We start from the raw sequence: 18,384 nt of genomic DNA on the forward strand, positions 1-18,384 counted from the left end.
GGTAGCCTTAGTGTCCTTCTACCCGTGTAGCCTGCCATCCATTTGATCAGAGAAGAGCCCAACTCTGTCAAAGGGGAGGTCCTGAATTGAGGCCTGCATCTCCTGGGAAAGACCGCCGTTTGGAGCCAGGAGCTGCATCGCATAACCACGCCGATGTGACCACCCTTGCTGCCGAGTCCGCTGTGTCCCATGCCATTTGCAGGGAGCATCTGGCTGCCGCGGTCCCTTCCTCCATCAGGGTACCAAACTCCTGAGCCTGACCCCAAGGAAGGGAGTCCTGGAACTTCTGGAGACTGTCCCAGAGGTTAAAATTGTATCAGCCCAGCAGGGCCTGATGGTTTGCCACCCGGAATTGTAAACTAGCTGTTGAATAAATTTTTCTGGCAAATAAATCAAGTTTTTTGGCTTCTTTGTTCTTGGGGGTAGAGGCGGACCATTTACCGTTTGCTTGTCCTTCTCGTTGGCCGCTGACGCCACTAGCGAGCCCGGGGGAGGGTGGGTATACAAGTACTCGAAACCTATGACTGGCACAAAGTACTTTTTCCTCGGCCTGTTTTGAGGTGGGTGGGATAGAGGATGGGGTCTGCCACAGAGCCTTAGCAATCTTGAGGACCCCATGTATCAGTAGGGTGATCCAGGCAGGCATGGAGGCCAAGGGGACATTGAAAAGGGTGTCCCCCTCCTGCTCCACCATCTCCTGCACTTTCAGCCCCAAGTTCTCGGCCACCCACCTGAGAAGGGCTTGGTGTTCTTTAAAGTCATCCAGGAGGCTGGCCCTGGAAGGTCCCACAACCGCCTCATCTGGGGAAGAGGTGGACGCCCTGGCCACCAGTGGAGGCACTGAAGGCTCAGCAGACACTGGAGATGGAGGTTTGGAGGTGGGCACTGGATCCTCCACCCCGACCTCAGAGCGAGCCTCCGGTACCAGGCCTGGTGCCGGTGGGGCTGTCAATCTTCGCTCTGACGCGTCTACAGAAACACACTGCAAAGGGGGCATCATCATCACCAGAACGCCCCATGCTCACCAATATGGCCACTGTGTTGGCCACTGGCCTTGCTGCCACTGCAGTGCCATGGACAGCAGAGCAGTTTCCGGTGCCCAATCCTGTCGCGGAAACCGGGACGATGGGCTGAACTGGGCCTCCGTGCCAGAGGAACCACTCTCTGGCGAACAGGGAGGAGCCATTGATGCCTGGGTCTGCTGGCTGGTCGTGGCTACTGGTGAGCACTGACTAGGCATAAGCAACCGGTGGCTATACTGGGGAGAACGGTCCCAGTGCCAGGGAGATCGGTGCTACGGAGAGCAGTAACATGAGGGGGAGCAGTGCCATGGTGCCGGCGACCGAGACCGATGTCTAGATGCGGATTGGTGAGAGGGCAAACAGCATCGGTCATAATATGGGGAGTGTTGACCCCGCACTGGGGAATAACGTCTTGGCATGCAGGAGAAGAGTTTGGGCGACCGGTGGTGCGGTTGCAACCTGCCACGGATTGCTTGTCCGGCAACCGATGGTACTCCCCCAACCCTGGAGGGGTCTTAACGGCTGGCTTGTCCTCTCAGGGAGCCTTAGCCTGGTCCTGCGGCACCGGAGACGTCATAGGAGCAGGTGCAGACCTGTGCTCTCTGTGCGCCTGGGCTTGGGATGATGACAGTGCAGGCAGGGTGGTGGGTCCCATACCACTCACCAGAGTCAGCAATGGACCTTTAAGATGGCTAAGAGCTCAGTGTGAAGTCCCCACTGGGACCTTAACTATCAGCTAACTATGCACTTAACTACTTAACACTAACTAGAATTGAATAAAGGCCTGAAGTCCAATGGAAGAGACCGCTAGCTCTTGACAAGCAAGAGAGGCGCTCCGACTGACCACCACAGGCGGGAAGAAGGAACAGAGGGCGTGGGCTGGCAGTGCCTGATATACCACGGCATGAGTGTGGCATTCTAGAGGGCACTACAGCTGGCCCTAGAGGTACCGTTAAGGCAAAAATCTCTGATGGCCGCGCACATTGCCGTGCACACACCTAGAATGGAATCAACATGAGCTAGCACTCCAAGAAGAACAGATACAGAACAGGTTAGTAACCTTTTTTTCCTCCTTCAAGTGAATGCACAGGTCCATTCCACTCCAGCTGACTCTCAAACAGGTCAGTCCAGAAGTGGGTTTCAGAGTCTACCTGAAAAACTGAGAAAGTACCTCTGCGAGAAGAGTGACAGAGTTACGAACATTGGCAGCTGACCCTTCTTTCTCCTTTTTTTTTTATATAAGGAGAAGGTATTATGTCCACTTATGAAATTCCTGACTAAATTAGTATCAGAATTCCACCTCAATCAAGCCATATACTTACTTTCTTTCTTAAGCCCCATTCTCATAAGGATGAGAAGAAGCTCCATGCTTAGGATGTTAGAAGGGTGTTGGATTTTTTAACTGGACAGGACTAGTGTTTTAGATTGTCTGTCTTCCTAGCTGCTTGTCAGTTGTCGACAGGATGAAAGGCCTTCCAGTCTTCATGCAGAGGATTTCATCCTGGCTTTTGTCCTGCACACATCTCTGCTATGACATTGCCAGTGTACTCACGCTACAGGATCTCAAACAGTTTCTGCAGCTCTTTTGGCTTAAAATAACTATAGCAGACATTTGTAGAGCTGTAGCTTGGTCATCGGTACAGTCCTTTACTACTCATTATACTGTATCTTAGCATTCCAGAAATGATGCCAAGTTTGGACAAGTACTTTTTCAGTTTTTCAGGTAGACTCTGACCTGACCACAAGGAGAATCACTTCCACTTCAACAGGTGGAGTGTTTTGCACATTCCCCAAACACCTCTTGAAGTGTTAACCACGGACTATCCAGGCTGTAAAATGGAGAATGGCTGGGTCAGGACATAGCATATGATTGAGGTCCTGGGAGATCAAAGAAGTCCTGGTAGAGAAGCTCAGTAGACTGTAAACCAATGCTAGCAAGACAAAGCCAGAGCTGTAAGGATCATGTTCTCATGATCCAACTTCGGAACACCAGTAAGAAAAGAGACTGAGATTGGTGATACAAAACTCCCAAAGACGTATCGCCTCTTGACAAAGACTGATTTGGCCCATCACTCTCTGTTCATGTAGATCGCCACAGTCTGTGGCGACTTGTAGAGTGTTGCCCTTGATATGAGGGAGAAAAGCTCAACAGACCAGATGAATAGCCAACAATTCCCACACGTTTATGTGGAGAGCCAAATCTTGGTAAAAACACAGACCTTCAGTTTGTAGGTTTCCTAGGCGAGCTCCCCAATTTAAAAAAAATGTCCATAACCTAGAGTCAGTGTGCACAAGGAAGGTGTGAAGGGAACTCCCAAACACATTGGCTGGATCCATCCACCAGACCAGAGAGGCTAGTACTCCTGCAGGTATTCAAATCAGCATGTCCAATGGGTGACAATCCACTGGAATCCACGGGGAATCCACTGACTTTACCCAGCTTTGCAACTCTCGGAGACAAAGCCTGGCATGCCAAACCACATACAACAAAGAGGCCATGTGCCCTAATAGTCTGAGGCAGCTTCTTACCATTCTAAGTGGTTTTGAAGTCTATGTAAACGTAACATTGTCTGGAATTTGGCTTGATGTAGGAATGCCCTGGCTACTGAAGAACCCAGAATTGGCCCTAGACATTAAATTCTCTGATCAGCAGAGAAGATTGACTTGTCCTCGTTGGTCAAGAGACCCAGAATACTGAAGAGGGATTGGATCCTGGATAGACTGACTTCTACTTAGGGTTTGGATCGACCTTGTACCAGCCAGTCGTCTAAGTTAGGGCACACTTGCACCCTTGCTTTCTTTAAAAATACAGCTACCACCAACCATGCGTTTTGTAAATACTCACGGGACAGCAGACAAGACAAAGGCCAAAACTTATAATGGGTGTTGTTGACCAGAAATCTTAGGAATCTCCGAACTTTGATGGATAGCCATATGGAAATATGCATCCTTCAAGATGAGGGCAGTGTACCAGTCTCCCGGGAAGGGAATGATACAGTCTTTACATATTTATTTAAATTTCACAGGTCTAGGATGGTTCTGGGACATCCTTTCACCTTTAGAATCAGGAAGTATCATGAATAGAAACCCTTCCCTCAATGGAGAGGGGGAACCTCTTCTATAGCTCCCAAATCGAGAAGAGACTGCAATTCTTGGAGATGGGAATCCTTGTGAGAATGGGTCCTGAGGAAGGACAGGGAAGGGAATTGGAGGGTCAGAGAGGAAACAAACTGCAGGGTTCAAATAAACTACTTGTCCTCAGTACTTAGGACCCATTGAGCTGTAGTAATATGGGATCAAGCACACAGGAAATGGGATAACATGTTGGGAAACAATAGGGCAGAGAGAAATGTTACATCACAAACTGGTATTCTATTCCCAACAAGACAGTCACTTACCAGCACAAATTTCTTGCAGCCAATGTAAGACTCAAAACTCAGAGACCAAGGCATACCTTGGTACTGGGTGTCAGCGCCCTGTGAATAAGAGGGAACCAACTCTGCAAGAAACACCACAACACTATAATAATCTAACTAATCTAACACCACTAACAAATACCACTAATTTAATTATTTATAGAAAGCAAGATTTCTCCCTTTGCAGGGAAGTTACCTGCAGTAGAAAGCCAACGCGCTTGACTACCGATTATGGGTGGTAAGAAGAAAGTGGGGGGAGGCAGCTACACCCTTTATACTATCATTCAGAAGCACAAGGTGGCTGAGGGCACACACACCACACCGATGGATATCGCTAAGGGAAAAATCTCCAACTCGGGAGACTGAGTGCACACACACCTGCAGTGGAATGGACACATGCAATCACTTGAAGAAGCTGGGTTCAATTTCTAACTTTGTTAGAAATTTCCTACGTTACTCTGGGCAAGTCACTTGATCTACCCTGTGCCCCAGGTTCCCATCTGTAAAAAAATGGGGATAGGACTTCCCTACCTCACAGGGGTGTTTCAAAGATAAACTACATTAACAATTATGAGGCACTTAGGGTATGTCTACACTACCTGCCAGATCGGCGGGTAGCAATCGATCTATCGGGGATCGATTTATCACGTGTAGTGTAGACGCGATAAATTGATCTCCGATCGCTCTCCCGTTGACTGCTGAACTCCAGCTCGGCAACAGGCGGAAGCAAAATCAACGGGGGGACCGCGGCAATCGACCCCGCGCCGTGAGGACACGAGGTAAGTCGAACTAAAATACGTTGACTTCAGCTACGCTATTCTTGTAGCTGAAGTTGCGTATCTTAGGTCAACCCCCCCCCCCCCCCAGTGTAGACCAGGCCATAATAGATACTACAGTGATAAGAGCCATGTAAATGCCTAGACAGATAGATAGGTGTAATACACAGAGTAACTGAACATATTGATCTACTTGTTCAGCACAGTTCCTTAGTTTCACAGCATTTCCTTTTAACACAGAAGCAATCAGCTATCTAATTTCCTAGGTGCTAAGTTTCAGTGCTGTATGGAATAAGCAGTACATTCTATGAAAGTGTAACAGTGTTCTGTGTTGGGTACAAATACAGGAAGCCACTACCAAAGATCTTTTTGCAAAGGAAAGAAAATAAAATCTCTCTGCATACGTGACTGTAAACTTTGGTTTGCATAGACACCAAGGATAAATGATATTAATATGAAAAACACTTTAATTCTACAAACTAATCTGAAGTTTCCAGAATAATTAATACCACATTTAAGGTTAATGAAACTGTTTATAATAAGAATGGCCTATGTTTATCACAAGAACAAAAACACATAAATCATGTCCTCAGTATTCCATTCTTCCCACACTGAACATTCTGTCCTGCTAGTGTCAAAGAAAGCCAAAAATCAATTACAGTTCTTCAGCAGGCACTGATTCAGTTTTATCATTTCATGACATATTTAGGTTTCACTGTAATGCAGAACACTTTATGCTGGCACACAAATATTAAAAATAGGACAACACAGCCAGCCTTGTAATCTCACAGTAGTGTGTCACCCTACAAAACAGAACATAATTCAAAATTAGAATATGGAAACCACAACATGGGCTACAGAAAGGCTGTCTTTGCTGCATATGTAACGTATTAGCCTACTGCTAATACATATGATCAAGACGCCCTCCAGTGACTGATTCCAGAAAAAATACAGCCAACTACAGTTGAACAGATGAAGAAAGAACTCCTTTAGCTCAACAGGTAGAGGCGTGTGCTTTTTGATGCTCAAATCCCTGGAGATCAATCCCCAGTGAAGACCATGGAGTCTGTAACTAATTCTGGCTAAGGTGTGTCACACACCTTAGGGTGAGGTATTTATTTAATGGTGAGGACATGTTGATTATTCTTCATCCAGCATCAGCTTTGGATGGAACTGAATATCATATCCTATAATAATCATATCATAATACTGCACGCTAGAAGCAAAAATAGGCAACTTTAATAGGATGGAATGCAGCGACCTCTAAAAACCTAATTGACAAGTGGCAAATTCAAAAATGATAAAACAAAAATACTTCTACACGGCAATTCGTCTGTGGAACTCATTGTCATGTCATGTCATGTCATGTCACTGAGGCCAATTAGCAAAATTCAGAGGGGATGGATGATTATATGTTTAACAATATATTTCAGAGTTATAGCTAATGCTAAAATAATTAAAATGTTTTGGAGGGATATGAAAACCTCATGCTTCAGGGCTTAAAGCCAATCTCTAACTATATAAAAAGGTATGAAGAGTACCTCACACTGAGGTTTCCTGAACTTTTCTATAAAGCATGTGGTGTTGGTTACTGTCAGAGACACAGTATGGACCAGGGGTCTGATCTATTATGGCAATTCCTACACAGCTTGCCAGAGATCTGAGAAGAAATGTTTTAGGAAGATCAATTTCTGTATTTTACTGAACACAGAAGCATGTTGTATGATTTTTTTATTTAGTCAAATTAGCTCATTCTTACAGTAGGAGTCATTCACTCAGAAACTGTAAATGATTCTCCAGCCTGTATTTGATTTATGGGTACACAAAGAGCTAAGAGACAGGTTCAGTGGTCACATTGTACTCAATACAAAAATATCAACCTCAAGAATGATCACCCTCTATCACTATCAATTTTTAACCACGTGGTAAGAAGGCGAGAAGGAGAAGCTGAGTACAGATTAAGTTGGCTAAATTTGATAGGCCTAGAAGTGGCAGGATACAGCAGAGCAGATTCTGAAGTGTGGGAAATCACAAAAGGAAGAGAAGCAGATCAGCTTATTTTTCATTTGAATCTACAGTTTTCTGACTTCACATAGCATACAGGCTGGAAAAGAAAATATTAGAAAAGCTGAAGTCAGAACCAAAGGCAGCTTTGACACCCCCAAATTTTACATCATTGAGTCAGGAGGAAAGGGATGTAAGGGAGAAAAATACAGAGGCTGTAAATAAACAGTATACACTTTCACTTGCTCAGATGTTGACACTTGTAATTTGTGGACAATCCATTTTGTAATAAGAGAGGAGACATCAGACTTCACACCTTGGGTTGTATTTTGTTCCAAGAAATGAGCTGGTTTTGAGATTTTATTTGGTCTTTAAAGTAGATAAAATTAGCATCTTTAAAAACTATTTAACCCCTTTCTAAAATGCTAAATATTAAGAGAAAGAAATATACCTGTAAGAAATTCAAGACATGCTTAGCTTTATACTATCTTTAATGGCATCAGTCCCATGCCCATCACGAGGGTTCCACGTATTCTGTGGCTGTGGAATTTGCTACAGAATCCAACCCTCAACATAAAACTAAGATCCAGAATTTAAGCTTTCTTTTTTAAACAATTCTACTTCTAACCCTTTTGGGGTAGGGCTTCAATGCACAGTTAACCTGGGTCATTGGTAGGATCCTACCAAATTCACAGCCATGAAAAACGCGTCACAGAGCGTGAAATCTCGTCTCCCCCCGTGAAATCTGTTCTTCCCCATAAAATCTGGTAGTTTGTGTACTTTTACCCTATACTACAGGCAGTGTTTGTCAAACAGGGGGTCCCAATCCAAAAGGGGGTTTCAATGCTATTGTGTGGGGGGCCTTGGTATTGCCACCCTTACTTCTGTGCTGCCTTCAGAACTGTGCGCCTGGCCAACAGCTGCCAATTTCCAGCTGCCCAGCTCTGAAGTCAGCCCAAAAGTATGGGTGACAGTACCACGAACCCCCCCTCCCCCGACACACACACACACAATAGCCTTGCGATCCCCTTTTGGGTCAGGGCCCCGTTTGAGAAACGCTGACTGAAGGGCTTTACATGTTTATATTTTACTGTTTTAAAATACCTATTCATGCTTTGTTACAATATTGTGAAATTTAAGATTTAAATAGCTGAAACCGTGAAACTCAAGATTTTTAAAATGTTATGTCCGTGAAATTTATGAAAATGGACCATGAATTGGGTAGGGCCATGGTCACTGGCACCCAGGTCTGAGCACCCACATTAGCTTAGCTTGGTTGCAAGTGCTGCCACAGCAAAGCTATCCCATGTTACTATGTCCTCACTGTTTCTGAGCCTGCCCATGTGTGTCTGGGGCATATCCCATGGGTTTGTCCATGAAGACGCTCTAGGATTCTTTCCCAGTCAATTGCCAGACAACTCGTCTTCTTTCAGGACGAATAGTGGGATAGGTATTGGAGAACTTTCAGCACTTGAGGAATTTTTGCCTGCACCCTCACTGCAAAGCGGATGTATTTACTAATGTGTTTATACAGGGCATTTGGGAAAATATGCCCTTTTAAAATAAACACTTATTTAACCAACAGATAAAGCAAAAAATTTGGTCTCAAACACCTTAATGTTAATGTTGACTATTATACCAGTAGATCTCAAACGATCGTCCCCATAACATTCAAAAAAATAAAAACCACTCAACAAATTACATTCTCCTTTGGAAATCATGGTAAATTTATGTAAACAATATAGAAAGAACAATCTATGAATTATCTGTGGAGATTATTCTCTAACAAGTCAGTGGGAGCTAATCCTTCTAATATTAAAACAAGGCCAAATTTACCACAACCAGGAAAGTTAAGTAAATTGCATCTAATTGTCCTGTGATAAATTAGCACTTTTCTGTTTCTGTTCTAAGTGGAACATGGCTTGCTAGTCTTCAGGAACAATTGACTTGGATGGAAAAATATTGATCCACTGCAAAACAAACATATCTGGCTTTCCACAGGAAGCCCTGCTTTTAACTGCCAACGCCAGAAAGCAGAGTGACCTATTTTAAGTAGTAAAATGGCTACTTTTGGTGCAATATAGAATGCAAAATATTAAAGACAAATGTAGTTGTCAATCACTGATTCACAAGATAATTGATCTTTCCAATATACTGTATGTCATGTTCATTTAATGATAATGAGAGCTAGCATGGTTCTTGTATTTATGAAATGCTCCATACCCCATTAGAAGCAAGTACATCTTCTGTCTCATCATCTTTGCTGTTGACCTGAATTTCAAATGGATTTCCTTCATTACAATATTGCTCAAACAAAGTTATGGTTGTTGAGATTGCTGAAACAGGCTGCTTACTAGGCGACACAGACGGGGAACGTGACTGCTCCATGAATTTAAACTCCTGTTAATAAAAATACAGAATATTTTTATGCCTAGTAATGTAGTTTAAATATTGATTCATAGCTTACTGTCAATTACCGCTCTGCAACAAGAGTTTACTTCTTATTTAAATACAGCTTTTAGACTGATTGATGTTAACCTTGAAGTTTGCAATCTCACATGGTTTGTCTTTCTAATTTTAGCAAGTGAGTCTTGCTGCACCATGCAATATACCTCTTGTATTATGGAAATCTTCATTTTCTAGAAATAAATAGAAAAGCTTTTACCAGAGATTAAAAGAGTATTTTCACAAGAGAACAGCACCTAAATCTCAATCAAAATGTAAAGAACATGTTTCCAAAATTAAAGTGACACTATTAGACTAAAAAAATATTTTAAAGATATTTCTCTTTACTTTTGTTACAAACATTTTAGCTTATTAATATGGAACAAATTTTTAAAATATCCTTATATCAAGTACATTTCAAAATTTTTGGACTATTACGATGCACAATAATACAGGATTGCAAGAGACTGGGAGGACGCTCAGCACTTTTGAAAAATCAGACCACTTAATTGAAGTCCTATCTCTAGATATTAATTTCTGAAAATCTTGGCCTAATTTTTTTTGTTGAAATCATCATTTATTTTTAGTTATTAATCTCTGAATAGTAAATTTACGTAATAAAAATTTAAAGATATAGATCAAAATGTACTGGGCTAACAGGACTTGAAATTTAGTAATTACTACAAAATTTAAATGAATAGTTCCTGGGATCTGCAGCTACTCTTTTGAGTTTCCCTGCCAGTGCATGTGGTTTAACAATCACATTTTTCTATTAAAAATGCTTTTCTTTCCCTTTCTGTTCTATGAAAGATCTCTCTTTTTCTCTCTTGCTGCATGAATGTATATAGTCAGCTTCCTTGTACAGTCAAACTAGAAAATAGTCTTCCATCCCCCGCAACCATGTTCATCCTTAGCAAACTAGATGTTATTTGTAGCAACAACTCTAGTTATGTGACAGTCAGGCAGTCCCAAATAGGTAGATATTAAAAAAGCAAATAAAACAGAAATGTTACTATTTACCAACCTCAGCTTAGTCAGAGGCCCTGATTCAAGAAAGCACTAAAGCACATGCTTCACTTGCTTTCAGTGGAATTTTACCACATGCTTTAGTACTTTCCTGAATGTTTTCTTGAATCGGGCATGTTACCATTTTAGATGCATTTAAATCTGAGGTTTAGAATAGCATACAAAAATCCCTAAATAAAAAATCACTCTAATTTTACTGTACCATTAAAATAACCCAAAAATCAGACAGCAGTTTGCATGTCCTATCACATCGCAGACAGCTGGTCTACATATATAAAACAAACTTATTTCAGAAAGAACTTTTGAATACTGAGTGGCAGTACTTACATGAAGTTGTAAAATACTAAAGCTTGACTTAACAGGACAAAGCTCCCAGGTCTCGTTCTCCAAGAACATTCGCAATTCTTCAAGACGAGTTCTGAAATACAACACTCTAGATTGTCAGAAAAAAAAGTCACAGCTGAACTGTTTTAACATTAGAATGAAAAAGTGCCTTCAATTGAACAAAAAAATCTTTAAATTACACTTGAAAATACAAAGTCATCCTTATTTAGGCTTTGCTATTAATTTCCTTAGTAGAGAAGTTCAGATCATCACCTCCCCAAAAACTTGTGGTTCCCTCCAAAATGAGCCCCTGGGAAATTTCCCTTGTAAATTAACATTATCTCAGGTTAACTAATAGAAAAGGAACTAATAGCAAGAGGCCAAGATTTGGAGTGTAAGAAAAAAATATCATTTCTAGTCCATGACAGAACTTTTAGTTCTCACACGTTATCTCCTTGATTGGTCTCCTGTGAGGGACTTTGTTGAAGGCTTAAGGAAAGTCCAACTAAGTATATCATGTCCCTTTACCCACTATTTTGTTGGTGAGGTTTTCTGTGACAAGAATGGGCTGTTGCATTTTTCACAGGAAGGTTGGCTGGTCCATGTCTTTGAAGGAGCCATTGTTGAGATCAGTTAGCAGTGTACACAATTGTTCTTTGCTGGTTTACCACCAGCCAGGCAGGGGCAGACCAGTTTTGCAAGTGTTGGTTCAAATATTTCCAAAGTCCTCTCTGAACTTCATCATATAGGTACAATTCAATCAGGGTGACTAATCAACATTTCTGGCATAGATTTTTCTGGGTTGGTGAGTTCCTGCAATATTTGGGTTATCTTTTCTGATAAGTAGGTAGAAGGCTTCCTTCCAGCAATCAGTGCTCTGGCCAGGATGAGCTGGTTCACTATGAAGAATAGCTCTGCCTGTTGTGATTTAGCAACTGTGATGGTAGCAAAATAGAAATTACTGTGGCAGAGGAGTTCTGCAGAAATTTTACACTGATGTGTAGCCAATTAGTTCATTTTTATCATCCATTTATCATTGTGTATGGTCAATTCATATGCTATTTCATATAAAATCAATGTAGGATTACAGAAGTATAAGACTGACAAATATTTAGGAATGATTAGTGTGTATTAGGTATATAAGTAAAGCATGGCTGCAATGCAAGGCCTACAGGCTGAGGCCTGTAAGATTTTAGCTTAGCCAGACTAGGCCATAAGCTTAAGAATGCTTGACATGAGTGGGTGATCTAGGAATAACCCTAGGCCAGTAAGGTCACAGAATTACTGTAAAGGATGTGCCAATAGGTAATGTTACAGAAAACTAGATTGCAATAAACCACATTGCATTATCCAAGATCACAAGACACCTTACTGCAACATCATGGAATGTCCTGTCCTGACCGCAGGATACATATTGTGCATAGATGCTAATAAGAAACAAGAAACTTATGAAAAATGGGGCACCCCAATATTCATGGGGTATGGAAGTACAGAAAAGGAAAAGAGGGTTGAAACCCTCCTGCATATGCATAAGGTGTTTGGTGTGGTCAGAAAAACAATACAAAAGAGGTTTCATAGTTGTGTAAAAGTCAGAAGACCCCATGGGAAATCCCAGCAGGACCCATTCTTTTTCTATGATCACCTGATGAGAGATCCATCTGATCTTAGAATATCTTTGAGGATGTGAGTATGACTACAGTCTTAGTAACTGCATGGGTTTTTGTAGGATTTACATATGCATGGGTAATTGTAACTTTACTTATTGTTTTAATAAAACTTGTAGTACAGTTAAGACTTTGTACTTGTGATTGTGTCTGTGGTCACTATCCTCAGACTTTGTTTGTTCCTGGAGTCTCCAAATTTGAGAAAAGCACCAGAGGTGACTTTCACTGTGTCCATTCAGTCTGCTGAACCCATCGTAGTTTATACTAAATTACTACATTCAATCTTAAAAAAAAAAAAAGCTACAGATGCATGAGGTTGATCCAGTTTGTGCCACAGGTGTTCTTCTGATGTAGTTCAGTGAGTCACAGAGATCTTCATGGTTGGTGCAGAAGGAAAAAGTGTGATGTATCTAACACATTTTGCAAGTGTGAGGATTTATTTTGCCAGATATATAACTCATTTTCTCAGCTTATAAATAACCACAAAATGATACATTTTATGACATCCTGTAGAAAAGTACATTAAGAATGCACTGTCACAAAATTTGTGAAACAATTATTTTTAAAAGCCTCTACAATTAATATATAAAAACATTTATGCTTGTACAGTAGCATAATGGATTTTACTCTCTGCAGGTGACATGATCAGATACCTTTAACAATGTCAATACAAAATGTAGCAACATTTATCCACTAAAGAGTAACATGAACCTACATCTGAACTTGTCAAATATTCCATGTAATAAGCAGCACTGGAAAAAACAGAATGTGGAAAAACTGAAAAGCAGCACTCTACAGAATTATACATTTTTCAGACAAAATATTAAAAGGCCATTAGTCACCAAAGTTACATTTCTTCATGTGTTTAAAATTTGTTTTGAATAGGGAGGTAAGTTCATTAATGAAGGGCACTATTATGACAATGTAATCAAAAACTGTACTTCCTTTGTTAAGTTTTCATCAGCACTACAGCCTTTCATTTAGCTACAAGCAGAAGCACCTTTAGCATTCTCTCTTGGCTAGATAGCCAGGAACTTTACTTCACTGCTGCCATTTTTATTTTTTTTAATCACTGAGGGCACATCAATAATTTTTTCTCTAAAAGATACATTATGTTGTCTTGTTCAGAATGTAGCAGTTGGTAAATTATGCACTGGGTTCCAAATTAGGCTGTAAAACATTCATCACATCATTCATTAAACTAATTACTGATATAATGAATTATTTTGGCTCAGTAAGATGACCAACATGTGCTTAACTATTACTGCAGTTAGCTGTGTCTACTTACACACATTCTGTTCAACCAGAAATAGATTTGGGGCCGAATTTTCCAAGGCAGTGAGTACCCACAGCTCTCACTCAGTGTTCCCTCTAATTTTTTAGGTCCATGTGCAGAATGAATTTTGTTATGTGCACCAATATGGAGGTGATGTGTGACAATCACCTCCATATTGGTGCAGATAACAAAATTCATGTGGTGGGGGTAGGGCCGAGGGGCTCGGAATGTGGGAGGGGGCTCAGGGCTGGGGTAGAGGGTTGGGTGCAGGGGGTGAGGGCTCCAGCTAGGGGTGAAGGCTCTGGGGTGGGGCCAGGAATGAGGGGTTCGGGATGCAGGAGGGGGCTCAGGGCTGGGAATGACAGCTTTGGGGTGCATGCTGCCCCAGGACCGCGGTGGGGAGAGAGAGGACTGCCCCCAGCCCTCTCTCGCCACAGCAGCTTGGGGCCAAGGGAGGGGCTCCTCTCCCTGGCAGGCCTGGGCCGGGCTGAGGGAGGGGCTCCTCTCCCCGGCAGCTCCAGCAGGCCTGGGCCGGGCCGAGGGAGGGGCTCCTCTCCCCAACAGGCCTGGGCCAGGCCGAGGCTCCTCTCCCCGCCTGCCTGTGCGGCCTTTGAGAGGCGGCCGCGCAACTTACAAGGAACGTAGCTCCCACTAACTTCTATTGAAGTCAGGAGTTATTCTTGTGTTGAGCATCTCTGAAAATCTGAGTATTAAATTCGAAAAGCTATGAGCAGAAGGGTTGGGCAGAGGGGAAGTGGCCCTTATGGTAAAATCATATTGGAGCTAAAAGGATAAATGGAAAAGATTTTAAATATACAGCCAGATTTTTACCTCATTTGGAAATATGAAAAATCTCATTGACTTAATGAACTTCAGTGGTTACTCTCGACTTTCACCACCATGCACAAGTTCAGAATCTGGCTCAAAAAGAGGATTTCAATCAAATCTATCTTTATTCTTTGAAAATTTCTGCCATTCCTGCCCAAATAAGCCTTTCCAAAAACACCTTCAAAAGTGAATGAATCTTAAGTAGTTCCCTTGTTTGGGGTCTTTCACCATTAAAAGCCCATTCTTGCTTTTTATAAAGAAGAAAACTTTTCCCAACAAAATGCTTTGCATACTCAATATGATCTTGAGTTACATGGTCAATTCCTCTGACTTTCCAGTTCTCTGAACCAGCTATATGTAAAAAAAAAAGTACCAAGGAAATAGCCTTAAATCAAACTAACAATTTTTCAAGCAGCATTTTTCTGTCTTTGCCTACATGTAAATTTAGATAATTATCAATGGAAATATTTTTTCATCAGTTGGCGTGTACGGTGAAATCAATGTTTATCGACATTTACCAATAAAAAACTAATTCTTCCAAACCTACCTATATCTAACACGCCAGTAGGCTACATACACAAACTGCACAATTAATGGGCTGATGAATCATGCTCCTTGAGCAGTTCCAGTCAGTGTAATTTTACATACTAATGCATCTTTAAAAGGTCTAGCTTTTTTCAGTTAAATACACAAGGGAAGCAAAAGCCGCACTTACTTGGTTTGAACATCCAAAACACTTAAAGCTTTAGATAAATAAGTTCTAAGCACATAATTTAGCCTGATACAGTGGTATTCACCTTCAAAGAGCTTTAGAAACATTGTCTAATTATTCTTAACAAAATAGGTAGGTAACCATTATTAAAAATCATGGTTTCCTCAGTGAGATTTTAAAAAACAAAACAAAAAAATCAGTGCTAGGAATACGTAGTTATCACATAGCCTTGAACAAGAATCACAAAAATCCCTATTTTCCAAATCAGTAGAAAACAGTTCATGATTTGCTAAAGAAACAGAATAAGCAAAGGACAAGTTCTCAGCACATACTCTTGCTCTTTCCCCCTCCCCCCATATTTTATTCAAACAGAATTGAGAGGGTTCAAAATTTGTGATTTCACAAACCACTGTTAAACCTGTCACTTGCAGAGATGCAATATGTTCTATGGCCAAATTTCATTTAAGAGTGCTTTATGTCTATTTAACTTAAATCAGTGAGAAATAACCCACGTAAAGGGGAGGAGGAATATTTAACTAAACAAACAGATTTAATTAGATTGGTTGGACTTTTTGGGTAGACCAAGCCTTAAGAAAGGCATATTAAAATGGCCAAGTGGAGAAGGACGTTTCAGTAGAGCTTCAAATGGAGGTTTCATGAGGGTTTGAAGCTCCAAAGTGAGGTTCCAAGGCAGAAGAGAAGATTCAGGTTGAGACTTAAGGCTGGATATTACTTCGGAGAAATGAGAGCTATAGCGACTACATAATTATAGAACCTGGTATCCTGGAAAGATCGAATGCACTCAAGGCTGAGACTTGACCCTATCAGACAACTGGAAGTGATATCTTTACTAAAATTGCTGAGAAGATATTCTAGAGCTGACTTTCAGGAGCCTGAAGAGGATCCAAACCACATTCTTGGCACCAGAATTAAGACACTTTCCCATGCATTCCTGTAGAAAATTTTAAGATTTTATGGATTTTAGTAAAATATCAATTAATTCTCAGAACATCCATATGAAGATAGAGTCATCTATTCAGCCTCCAGACAGAAAGCTTCAGAATGACTGGGTGGGGTGTGGCATGTGCAGAAAAATGCCCTGAACAACAGGGGCAGGATGCCATGTGAAGAAGTCTTGGGAATGCCATGTGAAGAAGTCTTGGGAACCAAGGGCTTCTGGCAAGAATCACTGTGGCATCCCTCCCCCACACACATCTCTTCCTGGCTACCTAAGCAATGAAAGACAAGTGCCAGACCACTGGAATGAAAGAAGCGTCTACCTCCCAAGCCTGAACACTGGGGAAATCAAAGCAAAATTATGGCAGTTTAACTTTGAAATGAAAAGCCAGCAAGTGTTGAAGCTGACACATATGCTGCCATAAAATTAGGTCAGGTCTGCATGTAATGGAGCCAAGGGAGACTGGAATGAAATGCAGTTACAGATGGTCAACAACGGGAAGGCTGAGAATGGGATCCAGGAGTACAAATCCATAAAATTATGAAATTCCTGACAGAAATAAATTGCATAATTATACATTTCAAAGAAATTGCCAGAGATGTCCGGAGACATGGGTGGATGGCCTCTCTTTTTAAGGAATGGTATAGAAATCAAAAAATAAATAAAATAAATACTTTTGCCTGGGAAACCAGGAATAAAGGGCCTGCAGCTCCACTAGAGAAAGAGTCAAAAGGAGGAGTTTTAAGGAGTAGCTTTTAGAGGAAGCCTGAGGGGCTACTGAGAAAGTCTATGCACCACAGGTTCCCTACCTTTCCCTACCTGCTCATTGCAGAAGTCTCCTCAGTGACTTTAGCATGAGTGAGAGATTATACCTGCAGCAGTAGCTGAGTGTTCAGGCCCCTCAGCCCCACACATTAGACAGTAACATGCCCAAGCTGTCCACCTCAGTGCAACCAGGCCACTCATTGCCTCTGGAAACCCAATTTAAAATGAAAAAAAGTCAAATAAAAGTAATCTGACCAATCCACCGCACATTTAGTAGCCTTACCTGTGATAATTCTTGAAATAGTTAACACTTTGTTTTCTAATGGATTCTTGCAAAACTTCTGACTTACTGCTACAAAATTCTTCCCCAACTTGCATCAGCCTATTATAACAAAAGACATTTTAGAAGTGGTTATCCATTCAAATAGTTTTAACAATACTGAAGGAAACAACTATTACTTGAATGCTATTGTTTCAGCTGGAATTCCGTATCTCACCTATAAGCACACATACCATGCTCATCCATCACCACAGTATTTGAACATCTAACAAACGAAGATCGTCACCACGCAACACCAGGCCTACATATGGTCTAATTTCTTCTATTGCATATTATGGCATTTTATAAACACTCAGGGCCAGACAGCCACAAGCAATCCAAGTGTCTGCTTGGGATCCTATGGTCCAATGCAAGCTCTATAGCCCGTGACCTGAACCCATCTCTCCATACCATTCTCACTGTCAAAAAAGCAAAGCACCCTGACCACCAGCACCACAACCCCAAATATAGAAGCAGGAATAAAAGGGAGCTATGCCCAGCTTCTCACACTTTTGGCTCCAGGTTTGGGGAGCCACTAAGTAGGCTTTTAGAGGTACCACAACTGTAATGTTAGGGCTACAGAAAATTGCTATGAACAGCCAGGCAGATTCCTAGGCCCAGCCCAGCAGCACTCACACAGAACCTAAGGGGGCATGGGGACAGAAAGATGAATCAGCCATTTTTTACACCCCCCAATCTCAAAGCTGGCCAGGTATTGAAATGGCTCTCAAGGACTTTTTTGGCCAAGGATCATCAGAGTACTACAGCTCCCTTTCCATCACACCCACTATGTCTGCAGGGTGGCCCGGAAGAGCAGCTGGCTTAGAACAACTTGACGCTAGTCATGAA

The 18,384-nt window shown here is 41.7% G+C and overlaps 1 protein-coding gene across 6 annotated transcripts in view; it reads right to left on the reverse strand.

The window, feature by feature from the left end:
• The window catches only part of VPS50 (VPS50 subunit of EARP/GARPII complex), a 178,278-nt gene that overhangs the window by 72,558 nt on the left and 87,336 nt on the right, over positions 1–18,384 (reverse strand). For all 6 annotated transcript variants that reach the window (XM_026649456.1, XM_026649454.1, XM_026649455.1 and 3 more), the window contains 3 exons: positions 17,500–17,598; positions 11,017–11,107; positions 9,442–9,618 (listed from right to left, as the gene is read on the reverse strand). In XM_026649456.1, the coding sequence (XP_026505241.1) occupies positions 9,442–9,618; positions 11,017–11,107; positions 17,500–17,598 (367 nt within the window). The remainder of the gene's footprint in view (positions 1–9,441; positions 9,619–11,016; positions 11,108–17,499; positions 17,599–18,384) is intronic.

This window comes from Terrapene carolina, unplaced genomic scaffold (genome assembly GCF_002925995.2).
Source record: "Terrapene carolina triunguis isolate 2854851 unplaced genomic scaffold, T_m_triunguis-2.0 Scaffold84, whole genome shotgun sequence".
In the NCBI taxonomy this organism is placed as follows: Eukaryota; Metazoa; Chordata; order Testudines; family Emydidae; genus Terrapene; species Terrapene triunguis.